General features: G+C 57.0%; 1 protein-coding gene across 6 annotated transcripts in view; it reads right to left on the bottom strand.

Moving 5' to 3' along the window:
* The window catches only part of Il6r (interleukin 6 receptor), a 39,102-nt gene that overhangs the window by 9,645 nt on the left and 10,776 nt on the right, over window positions 1-18,681 (bottom strand). For 2 of the 6 annotated variants that reach the window (XM_087203529.1, XM_021249307.2), the window contains exons 2-10: window positions 14,436-14,562; window positions 13,625-13,861; window positions 12,830-12,953; window positions 10,313-10,494; window positions 10,002-10,168; window positions 9,681-9,828; window positions 2,294-2,433; window positions 1,432-1,486; window positions 596-689 (exon numbers count right to left, since the gene is read on the bottom strand). In XM_087203529.1, coding sequence (XP_087059655.1) covers window positions 596-689; window positions 1,432-1,486; window positions 2,294-2,433; window positions 9,681-9,828; window positions 10,002-10,168; window positions 10,313-10,494; window positions 12,830-12,953; window positions 13,625-13,856 — 1,142 coding nt within the window. In that variant the 5' untranslated portion in view covers window positions 13,857-13,861; window positions 14,436-14,562. Of the gene's footprint in view, window positions 1-595; window positions 690-1,431; window positions 1,487-2,293; window positions 2,434-9,680; window positions 9,829-10,001; window positions 10,169-10,312; window positions 10,495-12,829; window positions 12,954-13,624; window positions 13,862-14,290; window positions 14,408-14,435; window positions 14,563-18,681 lie in introns of those variants that run through there. The other 4 variants (XM_021249305.2, XM_087203528.1, XM_021249306.2 and 1 more) reach the window with 3 other exon arrangements.

Below are 18,681 nucleotides of genomic sequence, written 5' to 3'. Positions count from 1 at the left end.
TCAGAGCCCCTCCTGGCTAGTGGGGGCTTTACTTCGTGCTGTTACATTTTTACTTCCTTCCTTGCCTTTGTATCTCTTAGCTCTTGAACAAGCTCACTTGCGCCCTGCCCTCCTCCATCTGGGTCGCATTCTTCATCACCGTGGGATGCGGTCCAGCAACACTACTGAGGCCAAGCCAGGTCTAGGCCACTGTGAGGACCCAGGGAGCCAAGAGCTGAGGCTCTCCCCCTCCACTGTCCTCGCCCTCCCTGGACCCTGTCCCTTCTCCTCCCCCCCAGACCAGCTCCTCTTCCTCTTTGGTGCTGACTGGATCTCCTCACCACAGACTGCTCCTGCAGCAGCCCTCACCACACCAGTGACCACCTCTCGGCGAGCACTCCCTCATAGAGTGTCTGTCCTGTCCACCCCATCTCCTGTGACTCTGCATCAGGCTCAGCAGAAGAGCGCGTGCCATGTGTGCCCTGTGTGTGTTCATTTCTAGAACAAATAAATGCATAACCTGATGCTCTGTAAAATTTTGATGACCAAATTGGCAAAGGAAAACTAGTTAGGAAATAAGAGAACAATGCTGAGCTCCACCCAGGACCCAGCTCACCTTAGGACGAGGCCGATGCAGAGGAGAGACCCAAAGGCCAGGCTCCCTCCAGCCACCAGGAATGCGGGGAGCGGTGCGGGGAAGGAAACTTGCACTGGAAACAAACGAAAAAGAAGGAAAGAAAGAAAAAGGAGGAGGAGGAAAAAGAGAAGAAAGAGGGGGAGGAAAAGAAAAGCACTTAGATGGTGCTGTCCAAAGCCCACGGGAAGAGGAACTAGCTCTGCTAAACCAACAGCCCACTCAACAAGCTGGCCGGTTTTCTGGCCAAATCCAACTCTAAGGAGCCAACCCTGGCTGAGTGTGGTGCAGCAGGCCAATAATCCCAGCACTCTGGGAGGCTGAGGCAGGACTGCAAGCTCAAGCCCAGCCTGGGCAACGAGCAAGACCCTGTGTCAAAGAGGGCTGGGAAGTAGCTCAGCGCAAAAGCCCTCTGTTCAATCCCTAGTGACACTCACCCACTCACTCACTCACTCACCCACTCTCTCACACACTCACACTCACACACTCACTCTCACACACACACACACACACACACACACACACGCACGCGCGCGGTTGTATGGGCCCAGGATCCAGGCGTTTCTACCCAGCAGGCACTGCTGTCAGCGGTGCCTCTGTTAGAAACCCCACCGAGATGCTGTCTGTTGAGCCAGGGAGGGCTTGCCTTCGTGCTTTAAGGGTTGTTCAGGCAGTTAGAAAAGATCTGCCGGCCCCTGCAACTTAGTGACTCAGGGAGAATTTGTGTATTTATACTTCTGTCACAGATCCTCTGCCAACTATCCAAATAAGAGGAAATCTTTTGCACACCAGAAGAATACAAAAGCACCAGTCCTTACCTGGGAGGCTGGTTGCTAATGGGGAACCTGGGTCCTCTTCATCAGTAGTCAGCACCTAAGAGAGATGTGACCCCCATGGCCACGTCTGTGGACCCACGCATCACCCTGCCCCAAGCCCTCCCGGCCCCCGAGGCCCTGACCTTTGTCACCTCGAGCTTCTCTGTTATTTGTGCCACCTGAGTCCTCGCTTAGCTTGGGGCAGAGGCCTCTTCCCATCTGCCTCTTTACCAAAAGCTGCCAGGCCCAGGCCCTGCCCGAGAGGCCCCAACACATGCAACAGCTGTCTGTTGGGGGCAGCACCACTGCCTCGGGGATGGCGGGGACCAGAACCCGGCTCCTCTGCTCACGGCTGGGGTCACTGCGGTCTCCTCAGCCCACACAGCCTTGGCTCTGCTTCGCTCGGTCACCGTGAGGGCTGAGTGACACGGCGCACAGGGCCCAGGGCGCACATGGCCCAGAGCTCGTCAGCCCCAGCGGGCGGCGGAAGGCACCAGGACCCCTGCACCCTGCTCCCTCCCCGGGCTGCCACTCTGCCTCTGGCTGAACCCCCGGCTTAGGGCTTAGGGCACAGGGAAGCAGGACCACGGGGGAGACAGCTTGGATTACCCCGGGAGTTTAAGTGGCTCCACTAATCCTCTTTACAGCCAATTATGATACCAGGGTCCACAGGGGAGGATTTGAACAAACTGAGTCGAGTCTCATGCTGAGCTGCTAGCAGTGTCCAAAGGCTCAGAGATGAAACCACAGCCACCAGACCCAAGTAGCTCTGAGTGCCAGGCAGCACACCTGCCTTGCTCAGCCCGGGGACCGGGACCCACTCCACCCCTCACGGAGGCTGGCAGGGACAGGGCACTCGCCCTACCGTGCTTCTAGCCCAAGGTGAGGTGGGATGGAACCACTTCCTGTCCAGTGTCAGCCCAACTTCTAACTCCATCGTGCTGCGCATCCTGCCCACCATGCTCACCTTCGTGCTGTGGGGCGTAGCTGGGGAAGCCCTGGGTGCTGCAGAGAGAAGGAAGAGCTGTTGTGAGCGTCCCGAAGACCCTCAGTCCTGCCAGATGGGCCCCACCAGTACAATAAACATCACTGCAGCAGTATTTCAAAGGGCGTGGCGGCCCAGCAAGGGCCCAGCTACGCAGGAGGCTGATCCAAGAGGATCCCTTGAGCCCAGGAGTTCAAGGACAGCCTGGACAACAGGCAAGACACCACCTCAAAGAACAAAAAACAGAGCCTGGTGTGGGGGCGCACGCCTGTAACCCCAGCACTGGGAAAGCTGAGGCAGGAGGATTCCAGTGAATTCAATGCCAGCCTGGGCTACATAGTGAGACCCTGTCTCAAAAGAAAAAAAAAAAAAAGAAACCACTGGAAATAACCAAATATCTGACCTAGGACACTAGTTATACAAATTATGACACAGCGACATAATGCAATAGTCCTTAACAATTTTATAAGCATTATACAACACATACATATATCAAAACATCACAATGTAGCCCATCAATATGCTCAATTACTATGTGTCAATCAGAAATAAAACTTCAAAATGTGCATGTGGTTTCTGAGACAGCGTCACTATGTAGCCCAGAGTGATCCTGATTGCACAGCAATCGCCTGCCTCAGCCTCCCCTATGCTGGGATTACAGATGTGCACTACGAAACCCGGCCCAAATGTGTATTTTAGAAAACTGTTAAAGACATAATATAATATATGAAAACTACAAGACAAAAATTCATATAGCTTGGTTCAAAGTTTCTAAAAAAACACATCCCTATTATTATCTGGTATATTACATTATCTAGCAAACGTTCAAACACGGGAGGGGAAAAATGGAAGGATGCACATCACCAGATAGAAGCACTGTTGACATTTTAATTTCCTTCCATCAGCTTTCTGCAATCAAGATAGCAACAGAAGCAATCAACCCTCATCTGTCCCGACAGCTCCACACAGCCGGCGGCAGCGGGAGGCGCCCAGGCCCCGGGCCACACCCCTCCGTGGGAACAGCGCTTCTGTGGAAATCGCTGAGGCACAAGGCGGCCAGGCTCACAGCCAGAGTCCTGACCGAAGCCAGGCCTGTGGCCAGCGTGGCCTGTGGGACCAGGCGCCCGGTGTGACAGCCCTCAGCAGTGCCCGGACTCCTGCACGCTTTTCCTTGAAGAAGTTTACAACAGCACAGGAACCGGGTGCAAAAGAGGACAACCCTCCAAATGAGTAGAACAAGGACTGAGGAGGGGAGGCGGCAGGGACCCCAGGGCCCAGGAGGGGCCACACCCGCCACACACAGGAAGGGGCGCAGCAGGGAGAAGCCGCCAGCTAGGCCTAGAACTCACAGGAGGGCCCATCTCGCCTTCCTCTTCCTCCCAACCCAGCCACGGACAATTAGACTCACGTGGGGGAGACGAAGATGAACGCGCAGGAGGGTGTGGAATGAAATGGACCAGAAGGGGCGGAAAGCTCAGCAGACCAGAGCCACCACAGCGGCTGAGCCTGGAGGCCCCACCCGGACCTGCAGCCTCAGAACCCCTAAGAGATCCAGGCACCAGTTTGTTAACGCACCCCAAAGCTGGAGAGGTTCTGGGGAAAGGGAGACCCCGACGCAGCTCTCTGCCGGGCAGGACTCCAGGTGTGGGCACTGTTTGGGGGTTATTTCTAGTAGCCCAGAATGTTCAGGATGAATAAAGTGTTTCTAGGGTAGGCAGAATGAAGTCTTGAGTAAGGGTGTTTTCTAAAAAAAGATTCCCTGGAGGGCTCTGAAAACGCCTGATTCAGACCATTTTGCCTGGGCCTGGTGGGATGGGCAACTCTTGCACCGGTATAAAACACAGTATTTCCCTGAAAATAAGACTGAGTTTATATTAATTTTTGCTCAAAAAGACGCAATAGGCCTTGTTTTCAGGGGATGTCTAATTTTTTTCTTGTACAAAAATTTACATTGATTCAAACGACAGTCATGTCATCTTCAGGAACACCATCGTAAGTCCAAACCCCAAGTTCCGGCCTGAATCCCTTGTGACCATTTCCAGTCTCTCGTGTCCAGCAACAGCGCTGCCTTGAGCGAGCACTAGGGCTTATTTTCCAATTAGGTCTTGTTTTCAGGGGCCCCCAGCCCTGGCCTCAGGGGCACCCCAGGTGTTTTGTAAACCCACCTTACCCCCTTCTCAAGGCCCTGTGTGTGACTCCCACTCTGGGGGTTGAAAAGGAGCTCCAGGAAGTTTGAGGAGAATAAAATCCTCTTCCACCCAGTGGGCTCCTAGGTGCTTTGCCCTGGGATCCCTTGGACAGTGGCTCTAGGGCCCAGGCTCCACGTGGGTGCTGCCAGCAGAGGGTAAACTGAGGGCCCACAATCAGGGCACCAGCCTGTCTGCCCGCCCCAACCCCAGGCACCATCTCCACAAACGCCTGCCAGGGGCTGGCAGCCAGGCCCTGCGGGCTGAAGCAGGGGCTCAGGGCCGCGACTCTGGGGCCCAGGCTTCGCGCAGAGGCTGGTGCTGGCTTCCCCGGGCAGTGTGCCCACAGGTCACAGCCCAAGTCCAGGTGCCCCGCAACCCCTCTGAGGGCTCCCCAGGCCACCTGCACTGGCCCCACCCAGGCCTCCGAGCCTGCCGAAGCTCTGCTTCAGTCCTGCTGCTCTGTGGTGTGCAGAGTGGGGCACCTGGGCCAGCGCACCTGACCTCACCGGAAGCTCTCCCAGGCTACCTGCTCTGCCCACCCCTCCAGACGCCAGCCTGTGGGTCCAGGACGCAGGCAGGACCGTGGTTCTGAGATCTGGCCTCCCTTCATCCCCAAACCAACACTGCAGTGTACACCAACTTCACAGTGCACTTCAGCTCTGAGGAAGCGTTTTTGTCAGGCCTGGTGAGACAGGCCTGGGATCCCATCCCTCTGGGAGGCTGAGACAGGAGGATCACAAGGGTGAGCCCAGCCTGGGCAACACAGTGACTGTACCAAATAAAAACAAATAGGGCTGGGGATGTAGCTCAATGCAAAGGGCCTGGGTTCAGTCCCTAGTACCACCAGAATAGAGGGAGGGAGGGAGGGACAGAGAACAGTTTTTCACTGGACTTAGTAAAACTTCCCAGAGGGTACAAGACAGATCCTCCCATCTCCATTCTGCAGATGACAAGACTGAGGCTCTGAGAGGTGAATTAACTTTGCCAATCGCATCCGTTATGGCTCTATCTAGATGTGCCCCCAAAGCCTCATGAGGTCAGAGGTGGAGCTTTTCAGAGCTGGCTGGATCGAGAGCTTGTGACACTGGGAACAAGGGTGTGTGATTACTAAATTAGTCTACTGATTGCTTTGGCACAGTTCTGAGAGTGGATAATGGGGACTGAGGGGGACTGATAGCTGCCTGCCCTAAGGGCGTGTGGCCTGGACAGAGTACAAGGGGCGGAAAGAGGCTGCTGTGGTCATTGCTTACCATTTGTCACTTGCTGCTGCTGCCACCTTCTGCCTGCCATGGATTGTTTCTCCTCTGCCAGCCACCCTGCCTGGGACCCAGCTGACCATGGACTGAACCCGCTACACAGTGAGCTGAAGTAAACTTTCCCTCCTTTAACTTTGGGTGTTGGGTATTTTGTCTCAACAACAGGAAAGAGTAACTAAGACACATTCCACTCCGATTCTCAGTGCAGGGTGACTCCCCGGGTTCTCCAGAGGTCACTACCCTGCAAAGGCTAGAGGGGTGTCCCCAGTGTGGCTTTGAGAGAGGAAGGTCCTCAGGGTCAGGCAGCCCCTGATGCAAGATCTGAAACACCAACGCCCTTGATGGCCAGGCTGCTGCACAGGCAGCAGCACACGCACCTCCCTCTTATTCCAGGACACCCCCTTTCTAACCTAGATCCATGAGGCCTCCCTTCTCAGAGGGACACCCACAAGTGAGACCAGATTCGGGGTCAGGTGGCCAGGCAGGGAGGAGCCCAGGCAGAGGCAGGCGCCTGGGCAGCCCAGACTGCAGGGTGGGAGCTCACCGCAGCTGCGGAGCTTGGCAGGGGTCACCCAGAGGACCGCAGCTCGGCTGAGGAAAGTGGGGCTCACAGAAGAGGGCCTTCAAGCGGAACAGACAGTTCTCCAAAGACCCCTGGTCAGTGAGCAGGGGAGAAGGAGTCCTGCATCCCCAGTCGCCGGGGAAGTGCAAGCCGAGCCGCGGTGAGACAAGTCAGAGCCTCAGAGCCGAGAGAGAGGCAGCGAAAGTCGGCCTGGGTGGGGGCCAAAGGAATTCTTTACACCGCTTCCGAACGATTTGCACTTCCAGACACAAACGTCATGGGACTGTATGAGCTGAGTGCGGAGGCGCCTGCCTGCCTGCTGGGGCCCAGGCTGGGCAGCTGAGGGAGATTCTGTCTCAAAATAAAAAATAAAAGGACCCCAGGAGTGGTGGTGCAGGCCTGCAGCCCCAGCTACTCAGGAGGCAGGAGGGCAGCCCAGCCCAGCCCAGCCCAGCCCAGGAGCAGTGCCAGCCTAGGCAGCGCGTGGCGTGCGTGAGGTCCTAGGAGAAGGTGAGGAGGGGAGAGAGGAGCGGGGAGAGGACGAGAGGAGAAAGGGAAGCGATGGGAGGGTGGAAGGGAAGGGAGGAGCAAAGGAAAACAGCTAAGCATTGGTGAGGATATGGAGGATGTGGAAACTATGAGCTCTGGGAAAGGTGTGCCAGCAAGGCATGGTGGCACGCTCCCGTAATCCTAGCACTCCAGAAGGCTGAGGCAGGAGGACCACAACTTCTAGCCCAGCCTGGGCAACTTACCAGCTTAGTGAGATCCTGTTTCAAAATAAAAAATAGCAATAGCTGGGGTTGTGGCTCAGTGCAAAGGCTCCGAGTTCAACGCCAAAGAAAAGTGCAGCCACTGTGAAAAACAGTATAGCAGTTCCTCAAAAAATTAAAAATAGAAGTATGTGATGGACCAACTCCACTTCTGGCATATAAACAAAAGAACCGAAAGCAAGGACTCAGATATGTATTTGTACACCCATGTCCATAGCAGCGTCTTTATAATATCGAAAGGCGGAAGCAATCCAGGTTTCCGCTGACAGGAATGGGTAAATGAAACAGTTCTTTCATACAACAGAATATTCACCAACCTTTAAAAGGGAGGAAGTTGACAAATACCAGGCGCAAATGAGCCTTGAAGGCAGACGTAACCGGACTAAGCCAGACACCTGCAGCACCCTAGATCACGCACACAGAGGCAGAGGCGAGGGGGTCCCCGGGCAGGGATGCGTGAAGGGGAACTGCTATTTAAAGAACGCAGTTTCCGCTTCACAAGACATAAAGTCCTGCAGATGGACAGGCGGTGCCAAGCAGCAATGTGAATGTACAGTACTTAATGACAGAACTGTATCACAAAAAATGTGAAAATAGTGAATTTTATGTTATATGCATTTTACCACAATCTTTTTAAATGGGGGAGGGGTTGAGACAGGCCGGCCTTGAACTCACTAAGCAGCCCAGGCTGGCCCGGAACTTGCTGTGATCCTCCTGCCTCAGCCTCCCAAATACTGGGATTAGAGGCGAGCACCACCATGCCCGGCAATTAAACATTTTTAAAAGGAAGAACTTTCTAACAAAATGGGATTCTGTAAGGCTGCTAGTGGCTGCCTAAACTAAGGGATCAGGATGTAGGGGAAAGCAGGTGCTGGCCCATGTGGGAACAGTTCCTCAGCAAAGGCTCTGACCAGCTTACATCCCTTGCAAAGGCTGCGCTGACGCTCAGCTCAGAGGAGCAGTGTATGCAACTCAAAGACAGCCACAGTGGGTAACAGCTACCTGTAGTCAGGCCCTCCTTCCTGTCCAGGTGGTGGCAGGAAGTGAGCTTCTAAGAAAGGGACAGCCTTGGAGCCCTGAGCCTGGCCCCACCCCGCCCCAGGCTCTCCCCAGGGAAGGAGACAAGGAGCCTACACTGCAGCGCACAGGGCCTTGGGGCTCTAGCACAACACGGGCAAGTGCAGCCTCACACCAAGCCTGTGTCCTCCTGGGGCCCGGGCTGGAGAAAGTGGAGGACAGGCCTGGGGCCAGCAGCTGGCAGCCTCTCTCCTCTCCTTTTTACAGACATGCATGCGGCCAGGGAATACAGCCTTACTCTTTTTAACTGCCAAGTATTAAAGACTGATTTAGTTCAACTCTGAGGCAGGGCTGGAGACATTCAAGCGCAAAGTGAGGCAGGTGCAAATGAATGCCAGGAACCCACCGTGGCTCTGGGGAGGGGAGGGGTCTGTGACTCTAGAGGCTTCAAGGAGGGGCTAGGAAGCCATCTGGGGGTGTCAGGGAGCTTCCTGAATCCCAGTCTGCTAAGCCCTGATCCTTCATAGCAGAGTGTAGGAGACACTGTCTCAAGCAGATTTATCAGGAGAAAAAGAAAAGGCTACCGCGCAGGTTTGCCATGAGGAAGACCCAGTGGAGAACAGAAAGAATGGAGCAGGCGGGAAACGGGAAGGCTGGGGCAGCACACGTCCTCCTGCCCCTCTTAGCATGGGTGCACAGTGATTTGGCAAACATTTTTAAAGTCAGCTCGGTGGGGTAGTGGGGACACATCTATAATCCCAGCACTGCAGGAGGCTGAAGCTGGAGGATCACAGGTTCAAACCCAGCCTCGGCAACTTACCGATTAGGTGAGACCCTGTCTCAAAATGAACAATTAAAAAAAGGCTGGGAATGTAGCTGACTGCAAAGGCCCTGGGTTCAACTTTCAGTTACACACACACAAATCAGTTATTAAAAAAAAAATTCCTAAGGGTTAAAAATAATTTACTCATGCAGTTGCTAAATAATACATTTCCAAAAAAATCTGATAACATGGAGAATGCTTACAATATAATACATAGAAATGTACCTAGAGAAAAAGAAGTATACTAAAATGTTCCCACTGGCTTTCCGTAGGTGGTAAAAATACTGGTGACAATAACTACTTCTTCGTATTTTTCTGGAATTTGTTTTATCACAAACACATTAACTTTATCAATCCCCCACGCAGTGGTAAGCGTCTTTGTCGCCTGTCAGAGCTAGGCATCCGGTGGCTGCAGAAGACGACGATGCAGAGACCTCGAGGCCCCGCCCCCTGAGGCCCCGCCCCTCCTGAGGCCCCGCCCCTCCTGAGGCCCCTTCTGGCCCAGCAGACGCACAGGCCGCGCATGCGCGAGGCCCACAGCCCAGCCCTCCCTGACTGACTTCGGGGAGCTCCAGCGGTCCGTGCCTGCTGCTGGGGCGACTGTCCCGTAACCCCAGGCTGCCCGGGCTCCCTCCGCACCACCCAAGTACCTGTCCAGGGGGCCCCTCTGGCCTCGGGGCTCCACTCGCTCCAGGAGCCGATCCCGAACTCCTCCCGGGCCCGGAGCTGCACTACGTGCCAGTGGCCACGCAGGGCGTCGGGGATGATGCACTGGTGCGTGGGGTCCTGGGTCTGGATCTGAGGACGAGGAGGCGCGGGGCTGGGGGTCGCCGGCCGCCCGCGAGGCCCCGCCCCTCACCCGTGAGAGGAGGCCGGCCCGGCGCCGCGGCCCGCAGAGGAGCCGCCCAGGCCCCACACCCCGAGAAGACCGCGCACCCCGAGGGGCTCCCCGACCCAGGAGACGCACTCACCCTCCAGCTTGTGAAGGCCCCGGACTGCTCGGCCCGGTATCGGAGCTCAAAGTGCAGCCGGTAGAAGTCTGAGTCCCAGGAGCTGGGGTCCTTCCAGGTGACGTTGAGCCACCGGGGATGTCCGGCCACAGCGGCGACGGTGACGCCGACAGGCGGGTCGGGCTTCACTGGGGGGCGGAGCGGGCTCCTCAGGGCGCGGGAGGCGGCTCCACCCCAGCGCAGCCCCTCGAGCAGGCGGACCCAGCCGGCCCCAGCTCCTCGGCCGCCCGCCCGGCCCTCGAGGGACACCACGTGGAAGCCGTCGCACTCACAGATCTTGTGGACCTGCACCGTCTCCTTGCTGCTGACGCTGCTCCCTGCACTGTTGGCCACGCACACCGACACCATACGGATAGAGGTGTCCCCCTCCGGAACTGGAAACTGGCAGAAGAACTTCCGGGACTCCCGGGAGTACAGGCACGGCTCCTGGGACTCCTCCATGGGGTGGGTCTGGCTGCGGACACAGACCGGGGAGGGCTGCCCCTCAGTATCTGCCCTGCTCCCCGAGGGCAGGGAGCCCAGCGGCCGCGATTAGCTCTGCTGGGAAGTCCAATCCCAAGGCTCCATCCCAGCTCCACACTACCAGCTCTTAGCAGCTTTCATGACTTAGAGTAAATTACCCCACCTCTCGGACTCTGTGCCCTCGTTGAAAACACAAATATTCCAGCACTCTGGGAGGCTGAGGCAGGAGGATCACAAGTTCCAGCCCAGCCTGGGCTACATAGGGAGACTCTGTCTCAAACATCCAGCACAGCACTGGCACAGCGCTGCGTGCAGGAGCAGAGGCCCCTGCCTCATTTAGGCTCCAATGTTTGGGGGCCTAAAGATAGGGGTGCAGAGGGAAGTGCTGGGGTGCTGATGGTGAGTCTCGGAAAGAATTCTGGAGACCCAGGACATTCAGTGAGTGAGACGTCACCGTGCAGGCGTGTTAGGCTCAGCAGCCACCTGCCCTGTCCCTGGCAGCAGAGTCCCCAGCCTCTGGCTCAGGGAGTTTTTGTTTTGTCTTTTGGTGGTAGTGGGGCTTAAACCCAGGGCCTTCACACCGAGCCATATCCCCCGCCCCTTTTCTACTTTTCATTCTGATACAGTCTTGCTAAGTTGCCCAGGCTGGGCTCCAGCTGGAAATCCTCCTGGAGTGCTGGGATGAGAGGTGTGCCACCACACACGGGCTCTGGCTCACAGGGACAAACTCCTTCTGGGAAGCGGGCCCAGCCCTGCTCCTTCCTCTACCCTCCACCACCCAGGCTGAGAAGGGACCAGGCTGCTGGTTTCCAGGCTGCCCGGGGCAGAAGCTGAGCTCTCCGGAGGCTGGGCAGGAGCAAGGGAGCCTCCGGGTGGGTACAGACGCAGGGCAGGCACTCCCAGGGCCGAGCAGAGGCGGCTGGCAGCTGAGCCACCGCTGTGCTGTGTATTCTGGGTGAAGGTGCCCAGTGAGGAAGTCCCGGCCCAGCGGTGCTGCCAGCCACTGCGGGAGGCGGAAGCCAGCTCTGGGCTGGGCTCTGGCTGGCTCCGCTCCGAGGTTTGTGCGGCAGCCCTGATGGCGGCCTGACTATCTGCAACCAGATCGTCCACACTGCGTGGGGCTGGAACATGAACATGGCTCCTAGCATGCTCTGCAGACGCAGCAAGAGGCAAACCATCCTCAGACACCGCTGGCTTCTAACCACTACCTCCCTTATCTGAAGAGACTGCGTCCCCTGCGCCATGTTTGTCCTCCTCGTGCAGCCACCTGGCTATCCAGGGCCAGAGCTCATCTGCCCTTCCCAGTTCCTCCAGGGGCATTGGGCCCATCAGTATGTAAAGAAGGCTCTGTGGAACAGACACTGAGACTGGAGACTACCAAGTGCTCAGGGTGCAGACGGATGCCTTGGCTCAAGATTTCATCAAGCGACCCCACATGCCTTATTGACAACTCAGGATTGCTTATTTCTGGAGTTTTTCTCTTAGCATTTTCAGACGGCTGTGGATGGCGGTGACTGAAAGCCCAAAGGGAAACCTTGAGTGTGGCTGGGGAGCTACTGGCCCCTGACAATGGGCGGGGGACTCAGTGGTGACTCCTCGACTGGGTGACTGTGGCTCAGGGATGTGGGCAGCCACTCACCTGTAGTCCCAGCACTCTTCGGGGCTGAGGCAGGAGGATAAAAAAGTCAAGCCCAGCATGGGCAACTTAGTGATTTAACCAGACTCTGTCTCAAAATAAAAAGAGGCTAGGGACACCGCTCTGTGAGAATGTTCTCCATTTAGGCCCCAGTACCACCAAAACCAAGCTGAGGTGGCTTTGCTCTGCTCAAGCACTGTCCACTTCCTCTCCCTCTGGCGGTCCCCTCCCAGGTCCCCAGACCTCCTGACTCCAGCCCCTCGCTGGGCTGCAGCTCCCCCTCCTACCATCTCTGGCCACCTGCCTTTGTGATGGAAAAAGCACGATGGTAGGCCGGCTTCCCCTCCTGGGGCCGTTTGCAGTTCCTTCAGGGCAACACTCAAAACCTTTAGACTTTACAGGGAATGGGGCAACTGGACTTGGAGTCCCAGCGAGCCACTTACTAGCTAGTGACCTTAAATTAATCTGGGTGTTGAACCTGTTTGGCACCTGTGTACCCCGTGAGGAAGACACAGCCCCTGCCTTGCCCAGCACTGTGACATGCGGGAGCAGAGCCCTCTCCCCTTCCCTCCAGCCCAGGAAACAGTGGACCCCGCTGGTCCAGCTACCAGGCCCTCTGGGAACCTGCCACAGCCCCGGGGAGCTCCAGGAGGACGGAGGGGCGGAAACCGGGCCCGCCCCGGCCACTTACAGCTTCCTCACCCACAGCTCCGCCTTGGTCGTCAGGGATGGGGCATTCCGAGGGCTCCACTCGCAGACAACACTGCCCAGGAGGCTCCTGCGCCAGCAGGAGAGCTGTGGCTGCTCCGGGGGGGCTGGAAGCACAGGCACAGGCTGAGGGCCCGCAGCCTCCCCAGGGCAGAGCCTGCCCCAGGAACTGCCGGCCAGACTCTCCCCACTCAGGCCTGGCCTGGGAGCGTAGCCCAGAGGGAGGGGCAGCACCCGTCAGGCCTCTGTCTGCAGAGGAGATGGCGGCCCAGGAGGGAAGACCCTGGAGTCGCCGACCAGACTGGGGGCTTTGGGCACTCCAGCTTCCTCACCCATGAAAGTGACTGATGCGAACACAATAACAACGACACTGCCCAGCAGGCTGTGGGGATGCACACCTGTGATCCCTGCACGGGGAGGCTGGAGGAGAGTCACAGGTTCAAGCCCAGCCTGGGCAACTTATTGAGACCCTGTCTCAAAACACACACTAAAACAAGGCTGGGGTGTGGCTCAGTGCCAAAGCCCTGGGTAGTCCCCAGTGTCACACGCGCACGCGCGCACACACACATGCGCGCACACACACCACTTTGCCAAGCTCTTAGGTGAGAAAATCAACTTTATTTCGCTGGAGGAACCTGAGAGGCAGGGAATTTTTGCTGATGTGAAAGAACAGGATTCGCACCTCTGCCTGGCCCCAGAGCCCCACAAGGCCAGAGCAGCACTCTCCGCGGGGCAGGAAGGCCCCAGACCCCACTGGCCCCCGCCCTGGGCATCTCACCTTCCACCAGCAGACGCACCGTCCCGGCCAGGCGTCCGTCCGCGTAGCACGAGTAGTTGCCAGAGTCACTGGGCTGTACCGACGTCAGCAGCAGCCTGCGTCCCACGCCGGCCAGCCTCGCGTGCGCGTCGGAGACCACCCAGTAGACAGAGTTGTCTTCCCTCAGGTCCGCCGCAGGGCAGGGCAGGGAGACGTTGGCCCCCGGCAGGCTGGTCTGGGCCTCTCTTCGCATCAGGGCTGAGGGAGGGGGGCGGCACTAAAGTCCCTTGCAGCCTGAGGGCCGGGCTGCTGACCGAGACCGGGGAGGCAGAGTCCTCAGTCCCGCACCCCTCTGCCGGCCGCACAGCCCAGCACGGCCGCTCTGCCCGGGCTGGGGCAGCGCCTTCGGGAGCCTCCGGGTCGGGGTCTGCGACTGCCGAGGGAGGGAGTCCGCGAGCCGGCCCAGGGCCTCCCGCGCCCGCCCGCCAAGGCGGCCTCTCCCCACGCCCCACCTCGGCCCTACTGCGGCTGTCAGCCCTCCCCCAGGCCTCCCTGGGCCCCAGCTGGCTGAGGCTCCGCTCCGGGCTGCCTCCCCGTCCGTCAGGGGCCTGCAGCGGCCTGGCGCGTGACAGGGAAGCCCTGAGCGGCGGACAAGCGCAGAGCGTGTGAGCGAACAAGTAAACGGACCCAGGAATGAGTGCCGGGCGTCCAGCGTCCACAAGCACTCAGGAAGCCTCGGCACCACGGGACTTTATGGACCCGTTTCCAGACCGCAGCCGAGGTACAGAAGCAGCAGGAGCCTTGCGAGGTCACCAGTAAGACAGCCGCACACCTGCGAAGGAATCAGGCTGCGAGCTGCTCGGCCGCAGCACCTGCACCTGGGCATCCGCCACTCCACAGGACCAACTTGGAGAGTAAAACTGAGAGCAACGCAGTCCTCATCGCTCTGAAAACAGACTCTGTGTGCTCAAGGAAAGGAGATGAAAGATGAAAGGAATAAATATATGTTTAGTACGGGTGTAAGTACAGGTTACAGATTCACAGACTCTAACGACAGCCCAGCTACCCTGGACTAATTTATTAGCCCATCGCCAGTGAAGGATGGGGCAGGGAACACGGCCAGTTCACGCAAGCGCCCTGGGTCCCGAACCCAACGCACCGATCACGAGCAGCGGCGACCCTGCAGGACTGCGGCTTGGCCGCCTCTCCGCCCTGGCAACTGCGGGCCTGCAGGTTTCCCCTCTTCCCCACCAGAGCCCTGCGCGTGGTTGCCGAGCACCAGCCAAGTCCAGAGGCTCCCGGCCCCTCCTGTCCGCATTCAGCCGGCCCTCGCCAGCCGCAGGAGCAAGGAACACAACGTGGCGTCGGGAGCCCGGCCCGTGCAGAAGCTCTAACGCGGCCGCTGCGCACGTGCTGTGGGGCAGTGGAGCCGCTTCCCGCCCACTGGGGCAGAGCGGGGGCTCCCGTCCCCGGAGGGCTCCAAGGAGTCGCAAGAAGCCGCTGCTACAGTGGTGTTCACGCGGGAACTTGGACTCTGCGTTTCTAGCACTGCACCGTTTCTCACATGTTTTGCATGGTATCGGACACCTGTGCATCAGGATGCCACGTGCGGAAGAATTATGTCCCACAGAACACCCAGGACCCCCCAGCCTAAAAACCAGCACCGTCACAGCCAGGCACGGTGGAAGACGTCTGTAATTCCAGCTACTGTGGAGGCTGAGGGAGGAGGTTGCAAATTCAAGGCTAGCCTGGGCCACTTGGTGAGCCCTTGTCTTGAAAAAAAGAAAATTTTTTTTTGGTACCAGGGATCGAACTCAGATCCTTCTGTTTGCAAGGCAGGCGGCGGAACCACTGAGCTAAATCCCTGGCCCCGAAAAAAAGAAAAATTTAAAAGGGCTGGAGAAGTAGTTCAGAAACCCCTGGGTTTGGGCCAGGGATTTAGCTCAGTGGTTCCACCGTCTGCCTCCCAAGCAGAAGTCCTAAGTTCGATCCCAAGTACCAAAAACAAACAAACAAACAAAAAAATAAGTTTACTAACCATGGGTCCCTACATTTGTCTTAACTTTGCTTGATGTAAATGGTTTGTATGTAGTCTTTCGGGGGCATGGGTTTTTCATTGGTATGTTTCTTTTTTTTTTTTGATACCTGGGATCGAACTCAGGTCCTGGCGCTTGCAAGGCAGGCAGCGGAACCACTGAGCTAAATCCCCAGCCCTCGTTGGTATGTTTCTACAGTTCATTTACGTGCAGCTGTAGTTCACCCATTTTCAATGCTCTCTAATATTCCACTGTGACTCGCAGGGCTTTGCCACATCAAAGAGTGTGGCTACTGACTTGGGGTGCACTTGCCCTGGAGCCTCCAAAAGAGTGCAGTGCTGGTCTCAGCATGTGTCCCTCTGCTGCAGAACTGAACCCCATCTGACGTGTGAGTCCCAGAACATCTGACAGACGCAGCAGCTGCCCACCCAGCCCGTCCTGCTTGTCTGTGGGGGTTGAGTGTAGATGACCTCCAACCCTTCTATCGCTACATCAGCTGTAAGCACCAGCCTAGCACAGACGTCTGGTTCATGCACAGATGACAAACTTTAGAGACTGGAGACACTGCCCAAAGAGTAAAAGCTAAAGGGCAGGCAGGAGGGAGAAAACACATGCGCAGTGCAAGGTGTTTAATAATGATAAAAACCACATAGGGCCAGGATGTAGTTCAGTGGTGCCGCCACCTGCCTTGCAAGTGCAAGGTCCCAAGTTCGATCCTTGGTACCAAAAAAACACCCCCAAAACCCCACATATATGTACCTGAAAGTGTACTCCTACTTATGGAAAAAAAATTTAGCTGTGTGCGGTGGCACAAGCCTATAGTCCCAGCTACTCAGGAGGCTGAGGCAGGAGGACCACAAGTTCAAGGTCAGCCTGGGCAACTCAGCAGAGACCCTGTTCCTTCCCTGACAAATCCTGCCATATTGTGCCGGCCCCAGTTTCTTATCTCTTCATGGAACCAGGAGGCCACACCAGGAACTGATGGTGCCATCTAGTTTCTGTACCTGTGACATGACAAAGTCGCCTATGAAACATTCTCGCAAGTGTCCCGGCCATTGAGTGATCTTTCCACCAGGTGTCCACCCCACCCTGCCCAGAGGCCAGACAGTGAAGGAGGTGTGGAATGTGCGCTCGGTTAATCACGGGCACCGAAGAGGCGGCCAGGACAGGGTCTCCCAGACATCAGTCCAGGGCACACAGTGGCCACAGGGCCCTGCCCTGGGCCGGAGAAGCCAAGGTTCACAGGTGACTCTGGAGGAGTAGGGAGGGTCTGTAGCCCCAGGGAGCTCCGTCCTCTCCTGCCTTTGCCCGGGGACACTGCCAGCTGGATGCAAGCCCGAGCACGCCGTGCCCGAGGGACAGTAGCAGGCCTGTTTGCACTGCCCTCTCGGACAATGGCCAGCTTATGGGGCACCCCAGAGACCCCAAGGAGGAGACTTTCCTCTTCCATAGAAGCAGGGCTCCAGGGAGCAGCCTAATGGCCACTTCCTCTGCTGAGGAATGTGAGCAATGGTTCTCCAATCTTTCAAACTGAGTCACTGATTTTTTTTTCTAGTAGGGAGTGATTAATTACACACCACCCATTGGCAAGCATCAGCCCTCATGGCCTACTTCAAAACATTTCTTCTGGAACCGGTAAACAATGCTGCCTTAACTTCAAAAGCACCGGAAGTAGAAGCATCACAAATCTCAGAGAGAGACCTTGAGAAATCAGCTCAAGCCAGGGGGGCCTGAGAGGAGGCAGTGGGCACAGGGCTGCCCCCAAGGCCCTGTGCGCCTCTCAGGTGGGGCTGCAGCTGATCTCTGTTCTTCCCTTCCTTTTCCTCGAGACCAGCCACCTCCTTATGTTGCCCAGGCTGGTCCTGAACTACTGGTCCCCTGACTCAGCTCCCAAGTAACTGGGACCACAGATGCAAGCCACGGCGCTTTCCACAGCTTGCCTGTAATTTTTAAGTTTTCTGCAGGTCAATTGTATTATGCTTATGATGGAAATTGAAAAAAGAAAGTATATTTAAGTCTGTGGCAAGCACATGTAATCCCAGCACTAGGGAGGCTGAGGCAGGAGGTTCACAGAGAGTCTGAGGCCAGCCTGGGCCACTCAGTGAGACCTGTCTCAAAACAAAACATGTCTCAAGCCGGACATGGTCCAAGGTACAAAGCCAAGCTTCCTGCGCCAGCAATTTGGGTGACAGGTGCCAGAGGGCAGGCGTGGGCGGCTGGGGCCTGCAGTCAGCCTGGCCCCTCCATCCAGGTGGCAGGGCCCGGGCAGCAGTGGTGACGCGTCCAGGCCCACAGGACAATTGTGCACCTCCTGACGCAGGGCTACTCCCTTAAGAGGTGCCCTGATTAATCACCTGAGCCCAGGCGCAGGGTGGCTGGGCCCCTCCGGATCAGTCAGTGTCCCCGAACCCCGAAGCCCCAGGGCGGACTCAAGTGCGTCTGGGGTGGGGGTGCCCTGGGGACCCCGCCCTGGGGCTGTGACGCCTCCTCTGCTGCTCTCAGTCCCAGGGACAAGCCTTCCCCTCTCCAGCCTGCTCTCTCCCCAGGCCACTAGGAGAAAGGCCCCACCTCCTTGCCCCTGGCATCGCCCTGTGTTGGGAGCAATGCTACATAACTCTAGGGATAAATCATTTGGTCAGCCTAGTTCTCTTGCCTACAGCCCAGCTACAGAATAACTCCAGTTTGGCCTCCGGTCACAACTGAGACTTCAGGGATCCAGTGATGCTGTGATTCTCCAGGACAAGAAACATCCTGGGAGAACAAACATCTGCTCAGTTCCTCGTTGTTCTTGGACTGATTAACATCTTGTTTGCCGGAGATGTACTGAACTCTCTGCAAGCCTTCTGTTACACCTTGTTTATCCCAATGTGAACTATTGAACTCTCTGCAGGTCATCTGTTACATTTGTTTCTCCCGATGTACTGAATAAAAGGTGTGGTAAGCTGGGGGCTTTTGTCTTTGCTGCCCAGAGCAGCACTGATCAGACCCAAAGCTCAGCTTCTTCTCGGTCTCATTTTTCTACCTTTCCTGTCATTCGCCGTG

This window comes from Heterocephalus glaber, unplaced genomic scaffold, assembly GCF_053883595.1.
Source record: "Heterocephalus glaber isolate CG9 unplaced genomic scaffold, H.glaber_assembly_v1.0 deba00001795, whole genome shotgun sequence".
NCBI lineage: Eukaryota > Metazoa > Chordata > Mammalia > Rodentia > Bathyergidae > Heterocephalus > Heterocephalus glaber.
The sequence above is the reverse complement of the archived record's forward strand: the minus strand, read 5'-3'. Positions and strand labels throughout refer to the sequence as shown.